At 48.5% G+C, this 18,355-nt stretch overlaps 1 protein-coding gene across 1 annotated transcript in view; it reads right to left on the reverse strand.

The window, feature by feature from the left end:
• Positions 1-5,949: 5,949 nt before the first annotated feature.
• The window catches only part of ARID3B (AT-rich interaction domain 3B), a 43,366-nt gene continuing 30,960 nt past the window's right edge, over positions 5,950-18,355 (reverse strand). The window contains exons 5-9 of the mRNA XM_080930353.1: positions 11,883-12,066; positions 10,367-10,671; positions 10,006-10,251; positions 8,778-8,876; positions 5,950-6,610 (exon numbers count right to left, since the gene is read on the reverse strand). Coding sequence (XP_080786479.1) covers positions 6,438-6,610; positions 8,778-8,876; positions 10,006-10,251; positions 10,367-10,671; positions 11,883-12,066 — 1,007 coding nt within the window. The 3' untranslated portion in view covers positions 5,950-6,437. The remainder of the gene's footprint in view (positions 6,611-8,777; positions 8,877-10,005; positions 10,252-10,366; positions 10,672-11,882; positions 12,067-18,355) is intronic.

Here is an 18,355-nt window from a genome sequence, read left to right on the forward strand (position 1 = left end):
GGCAAAAAATAAAAATAAAATCACTGACAAGGCAATTTATAAATAAAAATGTTTATTGGGGCTCACAATCCAGAGGGTTACAGTCCATGATCATTACAGCAGGGAGCACAGCAGGCACACAGGCAAGGCGCTGAAGTGGAAGCTGAGAGCTCACATCTGTTGCACAAGGACCCAGAGAGGAGAGCTAACTGTGTATGGTGTAGGCGTTCTGAAACCTCAAAGCCCTCCCCTAGTGTCACACCCCCAATCCTCCCCAAACATGTCCACCAACTAGGGACCAAGTATTGAAATATATGATATAGGGGCCGTTCTCATTCAGGCCACCTCAGAAATGAAAGGAGTTAGTCCACGTAAAAGCCAGAAGAGACCCCAGTGCACCCCAGGTTCAGTAGCTGCTCACTGCTGCCATAGGTGCCCCCTGCCATGACACACTCCCAGGGGTGAATTTTCACAGCACTGGGGCAAGTTGATGTTCCATTTATTCCAAAACTGGTTTCCAAATCTGTCAGACCATCTCCCCCTAACCCCCCCAAACAGAAAATCCCTACCTCTCATACTAACTGGGACCGGGTGTTGCTGGGCAACCAGAGCTATGCCAGTGTGTGCATTTTGATTCTTAGTGAGCTTGGCTGTGTTTTTGTCTGTGAGCTACTTCCTCAGCTCGGTCTTCATCTTCTGAAATACAGCTGTTTGTGGCTCCTGTCTCCTTGTTCTTCAAACTGGGTCTCATGCAGCAAAGGGAGTTTCCAATGCCTTATGTAGCCAATGCTGTCCTTGGACTTCTGACCGGCCTTCCTCTGCATCCTGAGTGCTGAGGAGCCTCCGCCTCTACATCCAGATTTCTTGCTCTCCTTTCTGTTTTTGTCTTAGTAAACCAACAATCCATCTCACCAATACCTTTGCAAGCATCCTTTCCCAGTTCGTCTTTTTTTTTTTTTTTGGAAACAGGGTCTCACTATGTAGCTTTGGCTGGCCTGGACCGGGCTGGACTCTGTTTCACGAATAACTGCTTCTTTCTGAGTACTGGGATTCATGTCTGGCTTTACTTTTATTTTCAGTGTATGAGTATTTTGCTTGCATGTATGCATGTGTACCACGTGTGTGCTTGGTGCCCTCAGAGGCCAGAAGAGGGCACTGGATCCCCTAGAATTGTGATTACAATGGATGGTGTGATGATCATGCAGGGATTAGGAATCTAATCAGGGTCCCCTGAAGGAGCAGAAAGTGTTCCTAATATTATTTTATTTTATGGTTTGATGACCTTCTGTGTGTGGGGCAATTGGTGGGGTCTAGAGTTTGAAAATATTTATTTTTTTCTGGCATCTTGAAATAGAAGGAACTACAGTGGTGTGGTGCGGTTCTCAGACTCAGTGGATCAATGATTTGGGAAGGATTGGGAGGTGTAGTCTCATGGAGTAGGTGTGGCCTTATTGGGGGAGGGGTATCACTAGAGATGGGCTTTGTGTTTTCAAGAGTCCACACCAGACCAACTGTCTCTGTGTCTCTCCCTCCTGCCTGTGAATCAGGCTCTGAATTACACCCCGGTGCCGTGCCAGTCTGCCTCCCATCATGAGTCACACTAACCTCCACTACTACAAACGAGCGGAGTTAAATGCTTTTTCTTCTAAGTTGTCTTGGTTATGGCGTCTGTTCACAGCACTAGAACGGTAACTGAGACAGTCCCCAACCCCCTACACAGCACTGCCACTCCTTACCTCTTAGCCCTGAAGCCTGAGGCTGGCTCTAGGTGTGACACACATGACTGGTGACTAGTGATTGAAGTGCTGGTCATTTTTACTTTTTAAATAGGGTCCCATGTAGCCTAGGTGAGCCCGAGATTCCCTAGGTAGCTGCAATGGTTAATCTTGGTTGTCACCTTGAGTACAACTGGAAGTAACCAAGCAGCCGGGCATTTCTGCAAGGGATTTTTCTTGAATTGAGGTGGAAGACCCACCTTAATCTGGGCCACATCTTCTGGTGGCAGCCCACATAAAAAGACACAGAAGAAGGATACCATTGCCTTTTTTCTCTGCTTGCCCTCACTCTCACTGACAAGTTCATCTGTCCTGTTCCTGAGCCATTCTGTCCCTGGTACTAGGACCTCTTTTTCTTTCTGAGGTTCCAATGTAGACTGAAAACTGGCAGCTCTTTGGTGACTTCCCTGGGATTCATGCTGTGCACTGAACACCCGCTGGTACTCCAGCAGCTCTTCCCCCGTAAGGCTGAGACCCTTGAAGACGGTTCGTGGTGAGGTGATCCCAAACCTAAGTTATCCTTATTGCTATTTCATAACTATAATTTTGCTATTATAAATCAATACCTGACATGCAGGATATCCGATATGTGTCCCCTGTGGAAAGGGTTTGACCTCTCTCCCAAAGGTTAGCAACCCACAGTTTGAGAACTATTGGATTACTCAGATCACAGCTGTAAGCCACTCTAAATAACATATATTACATATATAATATATATAATTTCATTTATATATAATTATATGTAAATATATTTTAATTTCAGTTTTGTTCCTTAAGAGAACTCAATTGTATTAGGGTTCTCTAAATTCACAGAGCTTATACAATGAATCTCTTTACATATATACACATATGTATGTATGCACATACATACATATATATATATATATGATGTGCTAGCAAGGTGAGAGCAAGCAGGCAAGGGACAAAACCTTCCTTCTTCCATGTCCAGCAGAAAGTGTGGCCTGGATTAAAGATGTGTCTCCCTGTCTCAAGATCCAGATCAGAGGTATGTGTTTGTACTTCAAAGGTCTGGACTAGAAGTGTATTCACCCACCTCAAACCAAGCAGAATCTCTCTCACAGGTATGCTCTCCACTTCTGGATTGCAGTTCGTTCCAGATACAGTAGCGAAGGATGACTCTTTCCATCTTCTTGGTTACTCTTGCTGTTCTCATACATATGTGTTCTTACCATTCATTATAGCCCTAGAAAGCCTGTAATTTACAATGTCTCAGCCAGCCAGGCTGGTGGCTGCTTCTGGAGTGCTAGGATTAAAGGTGTGTCACTTTGGCTAGATAGATAGATCCTTAAGACTTATTTATTTCATGTATGTGAGTACACTGTCGCTGTCTTCAGACACACCAGAAGAGGGCATCAGATCCCATTACAGATGGTTGTGAACCACCATGTGGTTGCTGGAAATTGAACTCAGGACCTCTGGAAGAGCAGTCAGTGCTCTTAACCGCTGAGTCATCTCTCCAGCCCTAGATCCATCTTCTTAAAAAATTTTTTTTAATTGGCCAGGTGGTGGCAGCACACACCTTTAATCCCAAGCCTTGGGAGGCAGAGGCAGGTGGATCTTTGAGGCTAGCCTGGTCCAGAGTGTCACAAGAGCTAGGCATGCAGGGAAACCCTATCTGGGAAAAAGGTTTGTATGAAGTCTGTGCCCCAGCATGTGTATGAAGGGCAGAGGACAACTCTGGGAGTGGTGCTCTCCTGCTAATCAAAGTAGGTGTCTCCTGGGACAAGAGCTTTCACCTGCTGAGCCATCTTGCTTCTATGTGCCAGGTGCTGGGATTACAGGTGTGAAGGTCAGAGGACAAGTGACTGTCCCCAGAGAACTCACTTGGGATCATCAGGCTTGGCAGCAAGGACCTTCACCTGCCGAGACATCCTGCTGAGGACCTTTTAATTCCTTTTTTAGGAACAGGATCAAGCTATGTATCTCATGGGGGGCTTGAAACTCCAGATCCTTGCACACAGCCTAAGTACAAGTGTGTACCATACTGCTATCAAGAAGTATGATCTGTTCCTAGAGTTCTAGCGCCTCTGAGTGGTATGGAAGGGATCTGCAGATATGTGAGCTGTTTGTGATCCTGGATTGGGGGGGGGGTAGTATCAACGCACTTGGGCCTTGCCCTGTCGCTTTCCTCCTACTGCAGGAGGTGGAGAAGAGCTACACCCAGACTGACATCTGTATCTAGGTCACCCTGCTAAGTCCAAACTACGGTTAGAACATTCTCTAAAATACAGATGACACACAAACCCAGGGCCCCGACACATCACTTCTGAATGTGACCCAGTGAAGTTCAGCAAGGGTCTGAAGGTGGCCCCTGCTAGTCAGATAATTGCATAGCACTGCTGTGGTGGCTAACTAGTGCTGTCAGGAGATTCTCACAGCAGAGCTGAGAAATGGAAGTCCAGCCCTTTGCAGAAGGGGGAAGAGGTTCAGGAGGAGCTGGGGACCTGAGGCTCAGTTCATGAAGGCCCTGTGCACTCTGAAGGTCCTTGTCCAGTTTAAGTCAGTGAGAGAATCCCAGACGGGCTCATGTGAAGAGGTAGAGCTTTATTGAAATACAAACATTCGAAAACATGTAAGACAGAAAATAACCACGACATATACAGACACTTGCTGTGAGAGGAAATCTGAGGTATTTATTCACGGCCTAGGCTACCATGTGCTATCACATTTTTTTTTTTTTTTCTGGTTAGAATACATACAAGACATGGAAGGGGAGGATGCTGTCCTGGCCAACCACATGGCCACATGGCCTTCAGGACTACACCTGCAAGGGAAGCGCCACTTGGGCCGAAGCCCTAATGCTGGGCACACAGGCGCCCAGCTCTTGCATTTTCTGGCTAGGAGCCTGCTGCTGGCTTGAGGGCAGTGAGGGGCACTGAGAGGGACAGGTGGACAAGCTGCCCGAATAAAGAATACTTGATGACCAGCAAGTCTTGCAGTACTGTCCCTGTCACCTCTGGGTAGAAAGAGTCTATCCTTCATGACTAAATCCTGAGACACACTGGCCAAATAGGCTTTTCACAGCACCAGACCCCAAATGTCTTTGCCCAACCCTGCATGTGCCTTGTGGATAATAAGGCTTCTGAGGCCCGAAGAGGGTCGGACCCTAGTGTAGGAGCTATGCGTGTTTTACTGAGTATGTGTATCCTGGGGCGGGGATAAGAGCCAGAAGTCAGCAGTGCTGTGCTTGCCAGGCTGAGGTATGTTTATGCATAAGCTTTTCCCTTTCTTGTCCTAGTCAGGACTGCTGAGCCATGCTGTGGTCTCCACCGCTACAACCCGAGGAGTCCCGGTGGGTAGGGGTGATGATGCTTTATGTATCAGAGTGAGGCACGCTGGGAGGAGAACGGAGCCCTGTGTAAGGACCACCCTTTCTCTACCACAGTACGCCAACAGGAGACAGAGCTCTTAGCATCCTCTTGTCCCTGGAGCTCAGCCTCAGGCAGGGCCCACAGCCATCTGCCTATACCCCAAGGTGAGGGCTCTAAGGGCAGAAAGACACTCTGCCCTACCCTGACAGCTGGGGTAGCGGTGCTGGAAAGAACCAGTGTGGTTACAGGATCCACCAGCAAGTATGGGCCCCTCCATCCCATCCTCCTGCTGTGGTGATCCCTGAGCCACCCTACCTGCTACACCTCCTGGCCAGGGCACGGGCAGGTTGGAGGGAGGTGGCAGCAAACTGCACCTGGCTAGGGTGACCTGCTTTCATTTCTTTGGTGCTACAATAGCAACAATAAACATTTAAAAATTAAAGTCAGCAAAACACATATTAAAAAATATTACAGAGATGCAAATACTTCCTAAGAATCAAATATCAACAATTACAAATCTGAGGTATTTCAGTGAACCTGACATCAGCATGTCTTGGGCTGGTGGGGCTGCAATGGCCCCAGGAGACAACATTAGTGGCCAGGGATCAGTGATATCCTGGGAGAGTTGGCCAACATAGGCAGCGGAGGTTTGGGGATCAGAACGGAGTCCTGTCAGATAGGTATCAGGGCCTAGGCACCATGAGTGCTTCCGCCTCTCCATACACAGAGGGGCCCTGAACCCAAAGCCCACTCTAACATGCTTTTTTTCTTAGGAACAACAAAGAAGGTATTCCAGGGCCCTGAGGAACGAATTTAAGACTTGGATATGGGAGGCCCACACCCGGAGAATAAAGGAGGCCTGGGAAGATGCATCCCCATCCCATGCTCAGCCAACAAGAGCAAGGAAGACAAGTTCCCAACTCCTAGAGCCCCAAATGGGATTTAAACGCTGGGGTACTGGGCAGACTAAGAGTCTGGTGACCCTGGGGTGAAGGCAGAAGGCAGCAGAAGGGAAATAAATTAAGGGGGAAGGGAAATGAAAAGCCTCCAGCCCCATGTCGCCTTACAGATTGTCGATATACTACTCTGGGATGGGAGGTGGTTGGAGAACCCTGGGGAAGCTGGATGCCCCACCCAGTTCTCCAAAACAATCCCTGATTGGACAACGCTACTCTGTCCTGCCCCCAGAATATAGCAGAACCTGAATGGAGCTTGGCCAGGCGGACACTTCCAAATTTAACACCTGGCCAGATGGTGTCTGATGCGGGCTCCGTGAGGTGAGGTAAATTCTGTGCATCAATCTCCTTTAATCTTGGCAGGAGAGTAGAGAATGGGTGCAGAGTGCTGCTCATCAGAGGGACCAGCTGGTGGAGGGCTCCGCACCGGGGGTACCCCGGGATGAGGTAGGACTTGGTGAGCAGTGAGAGCTGCTGCTGCTGCTGCTGACACCGGCGCTGCTGCCAATGCTCTGGGGAGCAGAGCCTGCAATGAGGTGGACCACTGGTTTCTGGGCAAAAAGCACACCTGGGGTGGGAGGAAAAGCAGTGTGGGCTAAGGAGGAGAGACTGTAGCTCAGCTCAATTAAACAGGGCGTGGCTGCTGAGCTAACCCTGTGTGTATCACTTTCCTACCATGCCAGATGTCAACGGAAGCCCAGACAATTGTCCTGCCACCAAAGGTTCACAAACTGCTGAAGGACAAGCATGCAAACAGTATCTTTGATAGGATGACATAAATGTTCTGAGACTGGTGTACCTCTGCTGCTGGGCACATCATAAGGGTTCTGGAGAGAGGAGCAGAAGCACAGCCCAGAAAGGCTTTAGTGGTTAGTAGTGTCTAGATTGCTTGAAGAGGGAAAACCAGCAAACTAAAGAGATGGTGGCCAGAGAACCCGAGACACAGCAGCAAGATGGGCTATCCCACTGGGGCTGAGGAGGTGGGTGGGCCTTAGACAGCTATAGGAACCTGTTTGGAGGCTCTGGATGCTCTAACCAGGAGGAGACCAAGACATTTAGAATTCAGGATGCACAAGTTCCAGGAGGCCTGCTGAGGAGCAGGCCTGGCAGTGGCAGCAAGCACAGGTGTGAGAAGCAGCAGGTAGAAGGGAGCTGATGAAGGATAATGGCCTTGAACCCCAAGACTACCCTTAGGTTCCTGGGTACCACATCCCAACTGAGAAAGCGTAGGGCAGACAGGGTCAAGACGGGCGAGTGGCCATTTTCAGAGTGCTGGGAGCCTTAACTCCTGCCCCTTCCTGTCCTGAGAGGAAAGGAGGCTGCTCACTTCTTCCTCCCCAGAAGATAACAGGATGCTGAGATCTGGCTGTAACTCCTAGTTTCTGTTCTCTTCAGGACTCAACCCAGCTCCACATGTCCCAAGCCACATCATGAACAGCGCCAGGAGGGTACAAGAGCAAGCCACATTAGCATGGCTACTTCTAGGAATCTGCTCTTTTCCTGGCTGAACTTTGATGCTTGTAGCTAGTGCTCCTGTAGGTGACCAGGAGCTATCCCTAGGTAGAAATACCCTGGTTTGAACACAGGTTTTACCGGTCACCATGTGAATGCTCACCAGGTAGTTGACATACCTCATCCCTTGCTGAAACAGACAGATGTCACCAGCCTGAGCTTGTTAGCTCATGCTCATCAAATGGTGCTTAACAAGACTCAGCTGAGCATATTCTCAAGCTTGTCCCTAAACACATGGAATAGCCAGGGATTCAGGGCTGGGGTGTGTTGCCTTCGTGAACTCTGTGTTGAACACCTTTGCAAAATGGAGCTGTTCATTACAGATAAAAACCCACTACCCACCAAAATACTGCAGGCAATTATATTATGAGCTCCAACTGCAAACTGGCAATGCCTGAGGTCAAGGCTGGCTTCTGCAGCACTCAGAGTCACTGCAAACATTTCATTTACTTTTGACAGGATCTCATTCTGTACTATGAGGGTAGGGGAGGAGGAAGAGAAAGGGAGAGGGACAGAGAGGTGGGGAAAGAGGACTTGCCATGAAGAGAGTTGTAGAGACACCAGGGGAACACAATTAGAGCAGAGAGCCAGACCAATACTAAAATGCAAGGATCATGGCTGGGCGGAGCCAGGTTGTTTAGAGTAATAGAATAGATTAGTAACTGCTCAGCTACTGTGCTGTAAAACATCAAATAAATCTTACAGTCTCCTTTATTTGGGAGCTAGCTGGGATAGAGGAGAAAATATCACTTTTAAAATTATGGTAACAATAGAAAGAATTCTAGGACAGCCAGGACTACACAGAGAAACCCTGTCTTGACCCCCCTGCATTAACCCACCAAAAAAAGAAAAAAGAAAAAAGAAAAAAAAAAAAAAAAAAAAAAAAGGCCTGGAACAAGGCAGACTGTATATGGTAGATGGTGACCATGTATGATCAGCTCATAATTTTTGCTAAAATGTATGTGTAGTACTCATACTAAATACATCTTCAGCCAACCAGCCACTGACTGAAAGGTTCTTGTCAATGTAGAAGACTGGTTGTACTATCAATCTGTGTACCTACAGTCCAGGGCCTCTTTATCTTAGGAATGCCAAATCAATGTAAAAAGACACATCCCCATCACACCCACCCCAAGGTGTCTGAGGGAGTTAGGCAGGGCCAGCTAGGAAGCTGCGCTGTGGCTGTGAGCCAGTGTGGGCCTCCCATAGCTCTAGAGGCCTACCTGTATAGGTGGTGCCGTCAATATCCACAGACATATTGATGCTCCCAATGTTACTTGTGGTCAGGTTCAGTGCTGCAGCGGAAGACTCTGCTCTGTCTTCTGTGGAATCAGACAGAAAGCAGACATGGTCAAGTTCCTGCTGTCATCTGGTGTTGCTTAGTCAAGCTGATCTATAGTCTAACACTGTCTCTACTCCACCCTCTCTGCCTCTCCTACTTCTGACCATAGGTCTGGCAGCAAAGCCAGGCTAATCACTGTCTGTCAGTTCAATTCCCTGACTTACAGAGTGAAGAGACAGCAGGCCAACCCTAACAGATTACTCACTATGCTGAAGTAATCTGAAAAGCAGCCTTGGCCTCAAACTGCCTGGTGGACCTTAACTGGGAGGGTCTTAGAGAGAAGGATCTTTGCCTCCAGCACCGAGCCCTTCCTGCCCTTCCTGCCCCTCGAGGAGGCTGGCACATGGGACTCTCCCTCCTCAGTCAAACACTCTTCCATGTGAGTTACCTTTTCTACTGGCCTCTAAATGGTTCCCTCTTCCCATCATCTAAGAGAGGGCTGGCTGCCTGGGAGTTTGAGGGCTCCTTTCACACTGCCTCCCCTCTCAGCACACTACTGCCATGTTTGCTCCAAGGAGAAGCACAGCAACAATGGCATAGAAAGGGGGCTTGAAGGGGAATACAGGGAGAAAAATGAGGGAAATTCGACGTGTGTTTTGAGGTGGAAAACTAGGAAAATGAGGAGGGGGAGGAAAAAATACCACACATTCTGCTAAATGTGCACTGCCTACTTCTTATTCCCAAGGCCACTGGTGGCTCCGCTATTTCTCAGGAGTGACAGATCTGATGACAGACTATATCCGGTAAGGCACGGGGTGGACGCAAACCTTGTAATTTAAACAGATCAAAAGGCTAGGCAGGGTTGGGTGAGCACAGCATCTATGCCTGAAGCAACTTCTGACTTTGAAACATGAAGGTTTCTCAGCAAGCAGACACCTCCAGTGGCTTTTCTCTGGCTCTCGACTCTTCTAGGGCAGTGAAGGCAATGGGAAGGAGGGCTGGAGAGGATGTTTCCCAGGCCAGGCAGTCAGGAGGCACCTAGTGACACTAAGCCTCAGGGCCCGAGTGGAGCTGTGTGTGTGTGTGTGTGTGTGTGTGTGTGTGTATGTGTGTGTGAGACAGGTGGTAGGAGGGGAAGATGGAGTAATACACTGATGGAGTAATACAACCTCTGCCGTTGATCCTGATCTTCATGGGGAGCTGCCGTGCCATGCTGAAGAGGTTGCGCTGGAAAGCCTGCTGCACCAGGCGCTGCTCCTCCTCCGACAACCTTGATGCCTTCTTCTCAGGGGGCTCCCCTGATTCCAGACGCTCCCGTAGCTGCTCCAGTGTGCCGGTCCGGTTGCCAGCCTGCTGGCCTGCCAAAGTCCCTGACACAGCCAGGCGATTTGGCACAGGCACTGGGACTCCATCACCTGTGAAGGACCCGGAGCTAGATCAATCTACTATAACTCAGGTCTTCACTACAGTGCCCCTCCTGAGCAAAGGGAAACCAGGCTTCCTTTCTCCACCTCCAAAGGCCCTGCTCACCTTTCCTGAGAGTCGATGCTGGGGGTATCCGAGGGCTACTGGCATTGGTGCCACTGCTGGAGCCAAGCCCAAGGATGGAGAAGCGGATCTTGGGGGGCGAGAGAAGGGCAGGGGCCCCAGCAGAGGCAGCACTAGCAGCAGCAGCGGCAGCGGCAGCGGCAGCAGCAGGAGAATAGCCAAAGAGGGAGGAGCTGTAGCTGGGCCTCCGACCTTCCCTCCGGTTGCCATCAATGGCTGCCTGGAGTTCAGCTGGGGAGCTCAAGGCTTTCTTCTCACACTCATAGGCATATAGATACTTCATGTACCTGCAGGAAAGGAGGGAAGAGTGATCTAGAGCACAGTGCTGATAGAGACTGTCCCGTTTAGGTGGATCTGTTTTTGGAAGCAACCTTGGTCAGGCAAGAGCTAAGGTGTGGTACACATAGCAGAAATAAGCAGTCTAGGCACGCAGGACACATTCCTCCAGGCTTCTCAGTGAGGCTCAGGCACGCACACTGCTTGAATCTGAAGCATCAGTCATAAAGGGAACCTTAAAGCCTTAGCTAACATCTTCCGTCTGGTCTCAAACCTTTGAAATGCCGTTAGGGAAATGAGGCCTGTGTCTCACAGAGCCTTCTTTGCTCCTCCTCATTCAGTTAGGCTGGTCTCCCCACTGGATCGGACCCAGGAGGGGGCCTTCCTGTGTGTGTCATTTGTTCACAGGGCCATTCTTCCTTCACCACTGACATTCTGGTTAGAGCTGTCTGTTTCTAATAGTCCTGATGGGTGAAAGTGCTGTTGGTAGTTTTTACACTCACTTATTTCGTGTGTATCTGTGTACATGTGTTCATCGTGTAAGCACATGCATGCCACAGTGCTGATGTGGAGGTCAGAGGATAACCTGCAGGAGCCCTCTTCTGCCATGTCAATTTGGTCCTAGGGCTTGAACATGCATAGTCAGGTTTGACAGCAAGCATCTACCTGCTGAGCTATTTCTCTGGCCCCCAAAACCTTATCATCTCTCAACAAGACCAGGGCATGGTACCTCAAGATATGCCAATTGTTCATTCACAGGGCAACTAGAACATTCCAGAAGGATACTCCCCACTTTGGCTTTTGTTTTACATGGCTATTCTCAGATTTACTGTTTCTAACAAGCCTTGTAACTAGTTAATCAGTGGCCAAATAGGTCAGCAAACAATGAGGCTGGACTGACCTGAGGCCCGAGGATAGGGTAAGAGGGGCCTCTTGCGTGGTCATATTCTCAAAAAAGCATAGGTTGCAGGGACAGAAGCCTAAGTCTGAATTTCAGGCCTTCTGGCCCATTATGGCACTGACTGAATTGAGTAGACTTAAGCTTTCATAATCTGCAAAATGGGATGGTATCTACTTGCCAGACAGATTGTGAGGTTTAAATCACACAGAATAGTAAAATACTGGGATTCAGGAGCCATGGTGGAGGAATCTTCTTCCCTTCCTCACTTAGGGCTAAACACCCAGTGCATGCTTGGCTTCCTTCTTAGCCCTGGCCACTCACTGGGTCCGGAGGGTGAAGGCAGCGCTGGTGATGGATGTGGGCAGGTTCAGGCCTTTGGTGATCTCTCTCCAGATTTTCTTGTTGATGATCTCCACCAAGCCTCCTTTCTCTGTGACCAGTTTGTATAGCATATACAGGTCCAGGATCTGCTTGGCCATGATGGGAATCCGGTTGATTGGAGTGCCTGTGATTGTCCAACAAGAGAGAGGGCTGGGTCAGTCAAGCTGAGTAAGAAGACATCAAATGTGTTCACGCTCATCATTAGCAGGCTAGACACAGTGTTCGTGAATTTCACAAGTGTGATCTGACCCCAAAGGCCCTGGGTCCAACGATAAGACTCATAGTCAGCTCTCTCTGGAAGAAGCAGGGCAGGCCCAACATGGGATTTGTGGCCTGAAGCGAGCCCCTTAAGCCTTTCTGATGCAGAGGAATTTAGAGAGTGTTTTGTTTGTTGTCAGAAGTACAATCTCAGATAATCTCTAATAGTTTGGCAATTTATACTCCTTGACCTTTTGGAATCAATTTCTGTCCAAGCCCTGCTAAAGCATCCACCTGCCTACATCCCCGCTGGTGCCGAGAGCAGCTGAACACGTTCCTTTGTAGGCTGCCTGCCTTCTCTCCTGAGATAGCATGGAGAGACATGTTTTCTTCCTCTTCCGATGAGCCAAGTCAAAGTAGCTACTGGACATAAAGGTCTCCCCGGGAATAAAAAAAACCACTCAACAATTCTTTCCCCACTCACTAATCACTACTCCCCTCCCCCTGGCCTCTTAAAGAGGGAGGGTCAGAGCAGCTTCCGCCCACTGGCCCAGAGGGGAAGTGAGAGGAGCCAGGGACTTGATTAGGAAACCTGGCACTGGGCAGGAAGGGCTACTAATGAGCACCGGGGGACAGGAGTGAGGGCGGGGCCCAGGTCCTTTCACAGGAGGCTGGGATGCTAGTCAGGAGGCGTGATGGATGACTGTCATTTGGCAGCTCAGGATTAATGATCTGGAGGTCAGAGGAGAGAATTCCACAGGGAAGGGTCAGCATCCGGGGCAGTGAATGAGACTTGTTGCCTTTTGATGGCAAACTCCTCTTACTGTACCCGGTTGCTGCCCTCGCCCCACCCCTTCCCTGCCCTGCCCCCATCTTACTGAGTTGCCTCCTAATGGTAAGCCAGCCTGAATAGAGGCTGTTCCTTTCTGATGCTTCTGCTTTATCCCTCAGCTGAACTCACTGGCCTTACCACTACCAGTTTTTTTGTTTGTTTGTTTGTTTTTGTTTTGTTTTGGGGGGAGGAAGTGCAGGATCTACCTAAGTTGACCAGGCTGGCCTCAGTCTCCTAGCCCTGGCCTTCTGAAATATGACAACACATCCAGTTCCTCTGCTGTCTCACAGGATAATCCAAGCAGGAGAATGAAGTGAGGCTCCCACCCTTAAAAAAAAAATCTTATGCAGGGACTGAAAAGATAAAGATAGCTCAGCAGTTAAGAGTAATGGCTGCTCTTCCAGAGGACCCGGGTTTGAGTCCCAGCAACCGCACGGAGGTTCACAACCAGCTGTAACTCTAGTCCCCAACAATCTCATGTCCTCTTTTGGCCTCTGTGAGAAGTGCATGCACACGGTATAGATACACACAGCAAAACACACAAAATATATGGGCATGGTGGCACATGCTTATCATCCTAGCACCTGGGAAGGAGAACCAGGTAGATGTCTATGACCTGTGAGTTCAAGGCCAGCATGGTCTACAAAGAGTCCAGTCAAGGTTACATGGTAAGACCCTATCTCAAAATTAAAAAAAAAAAAAAATCTGAATTTATACATGCCGAGTTTTTGTGTCTATGCACACGGAGGCCAGAGGACAATTTTGTGTGCCATCCCCAGGAATGCCTCTACCACGTCCCCATTTCCAAAGAGAAAGCAGTGTGAACACAGCTATGAGGGATATGTGGATAGAAAGGGACCATTGAGCTTCACGACCTTTGTTTTGACCAGCTGTTTTTCTGAACCCTTTGACAAAGGGTCATGGAGTTAGGTTTAAAAATGCACTGGTAACCCAAAGACAATGCTTCTAGCACAAGGTTCTGAGAAATCTCAAGGCTAGTCTCTACTGTATAGACCACTGTCTCTAAATAAATAATCAGACTACTGACCTACATTCCAGGCTGACCACGGTTTTTCTGTGATGCTCTGAATGAATGAACCCATTCCTACCACGACAAAATGCCTAAGATGGTAGAGTTGTGGTTAGGGCTGATACCATCTTCTTCTGGAGGCCCATCCTCCAGAAGTTTCCAAGGCATTTTCACATGAGTAACTTGTCTACTTCCGAGTCAGAAATGTGCACGTTGACCTCATCTCCACTTCCTTAACTTGCCCCATGCCCCTCTCTTCCTCTGTCCTCCTCCCAGCATGCACAGGCCTTAAGTTATGCAGGAGCTTCTGGGTCAGCCCTGGCTCGTCTCATCAGAAAGTTTGCTGCCTCTTCCTCTGAGGTACCCCTCACAAGCACCTTTCCTTTTGGCCTGGGCCACCAACCTGTGTTGGCTAACCTGTAGCAGCCTGGATTCACACCTATGATGTGCACACTGCAGCCAGATCACCTTCTACTTTTACTAGGTATTTCATTTGTTTATTTAAAGGCTCAGAAAGCCTTATTGCTCATCCCACCAGACTTGACTCACATTCATGACTGATCCATGAAAAACTGACTATTTCCAGTAGATTACAGCAACTGTTCTCACAATAGCCAACCAACCCTCCTAACGTCACCCTCAAGCCAAGCTCATTTTTGCCTCAACTACCTCTTCTTAGATCTGGATACTTGTATCCATTCAATTCTCTGTGCTGTCTCTTCTTCAGTATCTACTGCCCACAGGGAGAAGTTTCTAACTATTCCAATTCACACAGATTTCTTTCCCCTCTCAGGATTTCTGTTATACCCTTCCAAATTCAGCACACTCTTCTCATTGTTTCAAATCTGTCCACATGGTTTCCCAGAACTGTTAGCTCTGTAAAAGCAGGGACTAGTTTTCCTTCATGCACTAATATTATTGGGACTAAATCACTGTAATCCCAGTACTTGGGAAGCGGAGGAGGCAGGTGGATCTGAAGTTGATTTTCTACTACACAGGCTAGCCTGGGGCAAGATGAGAGCCACTTAATTAGACCCAGCACTGGCTTTGAATGTCTAATGGTGTCAGTCAAGTTCTGTCATAGATCACTGGGATCACAGCCACTACTGAAGAGCCCAGGGAACAGAAGTGTAGAACGATCAAGCTACCAGTAGAAGGATGCAGAGGAAGCGGTCTTGGCGAGGCAGAGCAACTGTTACTCCATCAGAGGGAGGAGTGGGAAAGGAACGTACAGTCAGAGAAGGTAGAAGGGTGTGGAATACACAGCTCATCTGTAGCTGAGCATTTAACCAGCACAGCAGGGCTTACCAACCAGGGACAACTGTTCTTCAGAAAGTCTGTGAAGAACCAGACACCCTTTAAATCACCGTGTCTCAATGGCATTATTTTCTTCTGGATTACTTCAACAGTAATAAAACTTCCAAAAGAAATAATAAATTCTACCTTTTGAAATAGTCACAATTCATCTGGAGACAAGCCAGACTATACAAGATAAAGGAGCCAGGCTGTTTATCCTGGTTTTGTTGGTGGTGGTGGTAGTGGTGGTTTTTTGAGACAGGGTTTCTCTATCTAGCCCAGGCTGTTCTGGAACTTGACCTATAAACCAGGATGGCCTTGAGCCCACAGAGATCCACATGCCTCTGCCTCCTGAGTGCTGGAATTAATGGCATTTTCCACTACTACCTGGCTTATCCTGTTTTTTGACTGAAAATGAGGTATGGACATAAACCATGACAAATGTTACTGTGGTTCATACTCCCTTTAGAGTATGAAATTCTCAGAATTTCCATGTTCACTTGATGTAGTTACTAGGCTAGGCACTGGCCACTGGAGGTCTATCAAAGCAAACAGTATTGCAGATATGGGAACTGTGATCTATAGTCAGGGAATGCTCAGGTATGAGTCTGAGTACTACTTAGGGAAGAAAACCAGATCAGAGAAGGTAAGAAACGCCAGAGCAGTATTTGAAGTCAAGGCTGCGTCCTCACCAGGAACGTTACCAGCTCCCTATAGAGAGCGCAGACACTGCTGACAACACCAGAGACTGCGGCCACTGGGCATGGGAAAGCCAGGGTTCTGCTTCCCTTACTCTGCGGCCTCCCACTGCTCAGGTACCTTCGGTTTCAGAGGAGGTTCCTGGTGCAAGGGGACTGGTACTGTCTGTTTGGTTTGAGGCTAGCCCTCTGTTAGGAGTGTTAAAAGAAGATGGCTCCCAGAGCAGGCTAGCCCCTGAGCATCCACAGAAACACATGCTTTTCTTACATTATCCAGATAAACCAGACTCAAAAACCTGCCTTGCTTGGGGTTTTCCTGACAAATAGGAGAACCAACTGGAATGCTCAGGCTGGTCTCTCAGCAGTTTGCTTTGCAATGAGTGGACCTGGAAGCCGTTTCCCTTGTTGAAGATAGAGGGAAGTCTGTTAGGATGCTGTGCTGATATCAGGGCATGTGTATACATGGGAGACAGCAGCTAATTACTATAAGTGTGTGTGTGGAGGGGCTTGGTTTTTAGGAGCTGTCTGGATTACTGAATTGGGACTAATATGGGCAAATTATCCTGAAAATGGATGATTGGGAATCTTCTTTTTTTAAGGACTACTGTGAGGCTTAAGATCCAGTCTATAAAGTTCAAGTCCACAACCGATGGCTGCTTCCCCAGACTTTTAGAGAAGGGAAAGGGGGCTCTGGCTTTGTCAGATCCTCCTCTGTGGCAAGTAGGCTCTTTGCTTGAGAGGGGCATGCAAAGTGACCACAGAGCAACAGCCGTGGTAAAGAACTCTGCGGGTCACGGTTGGCCCTGCAGGAGAGGATCTCTACTCCAACAGGGAAGGGTGGGGGCAGCACCTGACAGGGAAGCCTGCAGACTGTCGCTCACTGCTATCAAAGCAGGAGCTAGGATTGAGGGTAATTAATCATGCTCACTCTGACAGGAATCCAGGGCCTTATCTGTACCCCAAGAAATGCCACTGGTCTCTAGTTCCCTCCTCAATAAAGGAGACTTGACAGTTGCAACAAAGAGGGCCCTTATCAGATTTCAGCCAGGGAGCCTGAGGCAGCCCCAGGGACAATGTAAAAAGGCTTTTATGAGGGCTAGGGACCCAAGCAAAGCCTTTGAGACTCCTGGGGCTTTAACCCTTGTTGGTGGAAATGCTGCTGGACACTAGCACTAACAGGCTAGAGCTGTCATCAAAAGCTTCCAGGGTAGAATCGGTAGGTAGAAGCTTCTCCCTTGCATGGTACCTTCTCTATCACTCAGGTGGTGCACATGTAGCCAGAGTAGAAGGAAAAGGCAAAAGAGACAACTGCCTCTGCCTCTAGACATAAAGATGGGCATCTAGGAGAATGCTGAAGGGAAGCCCCACCCTTTCCATCACAGAGATGGCCTGTTCCAATGAAGGCTAGCAACAACAATCTGAGCAATGAGACTCAAAGGGCACTTTCCTGTCTATGGCTGGGGGTGAGTGCCTAGGACCTAGGGGACGACCCTGCCAGGGACCCTTGCTGCTTTTTCCCTGGGTTTAAAAAAGGTAATTAATCATGCCCATAGCCTGAATAAGACAATCAACCGGGGAGTCAGGAAGAGTTAAAATCCATGTTAGACCGGGAATGTGTACAGGCAGGCTGGCTGGCTGACAACCCCCCCCCCCCAATTCCTCTGTATATTAATCCTTGCCCTGCTCCTCAGGAACAGGAAGGGAACTAGATGGTGGTTTCTTCCCCTGCTTTGTCTATGTAGAACATATCTCCCAACAGGGGCCTGGGTAGCAGTGTCTGGCAGGCGACAGCAGGCTGTGCCATGGTGTTCCACAAGCAAGGGAAAAAAATGGCATGCCAATATCCTGTTATTAGAACAAGGATACACTTACGCCCTGTCTCCAACTGCCTGCAGCACGGATATGTAACTTACATGTCACGTAGTACACTAACTGGACAGAGGGTGGAATTAACCCTTAGGTCAGAATAGAACATTTCCAGTGTCGGAACATTCCCTCGAAGCTCTTCCCTCCCAGTAATATATATCTACATATAATAAAATACACCTCCTATACCAGGGCTGGAGGTGTATATTTTCTTGAACTTTAGTATAATCTATGTGTCTGGCTTTTGCTCCACCCACATGAGGGCTATGAGAATTGTCCTGGGTGTGCCAGATGCGGTTCACTCTTACGGCTGTATGTATATATCTCATGTATCACGTCATCTGACTGAGACAGGGCTCATCATTTCAGTCATCAGCAGTGAAGAAGATTCTGGTGGCTCTATAGCCAGGAATCTAATTCTAAATGAGCCCTTTTTGATACTTCACCTTGGGTTTGCTTTAGATGATCTTACATTCTGCAGTTGTTAATAATG

This window comes from Micromys minutus, assembly GCF_963924665.1.
Source record: "Micromys minutus genome assembly, chromosome: 16".
In the NCBI taxonomy this organism is placed as follows: Eukaryota; Metazoa; Chordata; class Mammalia; order Rodentia; family Muridae; genus Micromys; species Micromys minutus.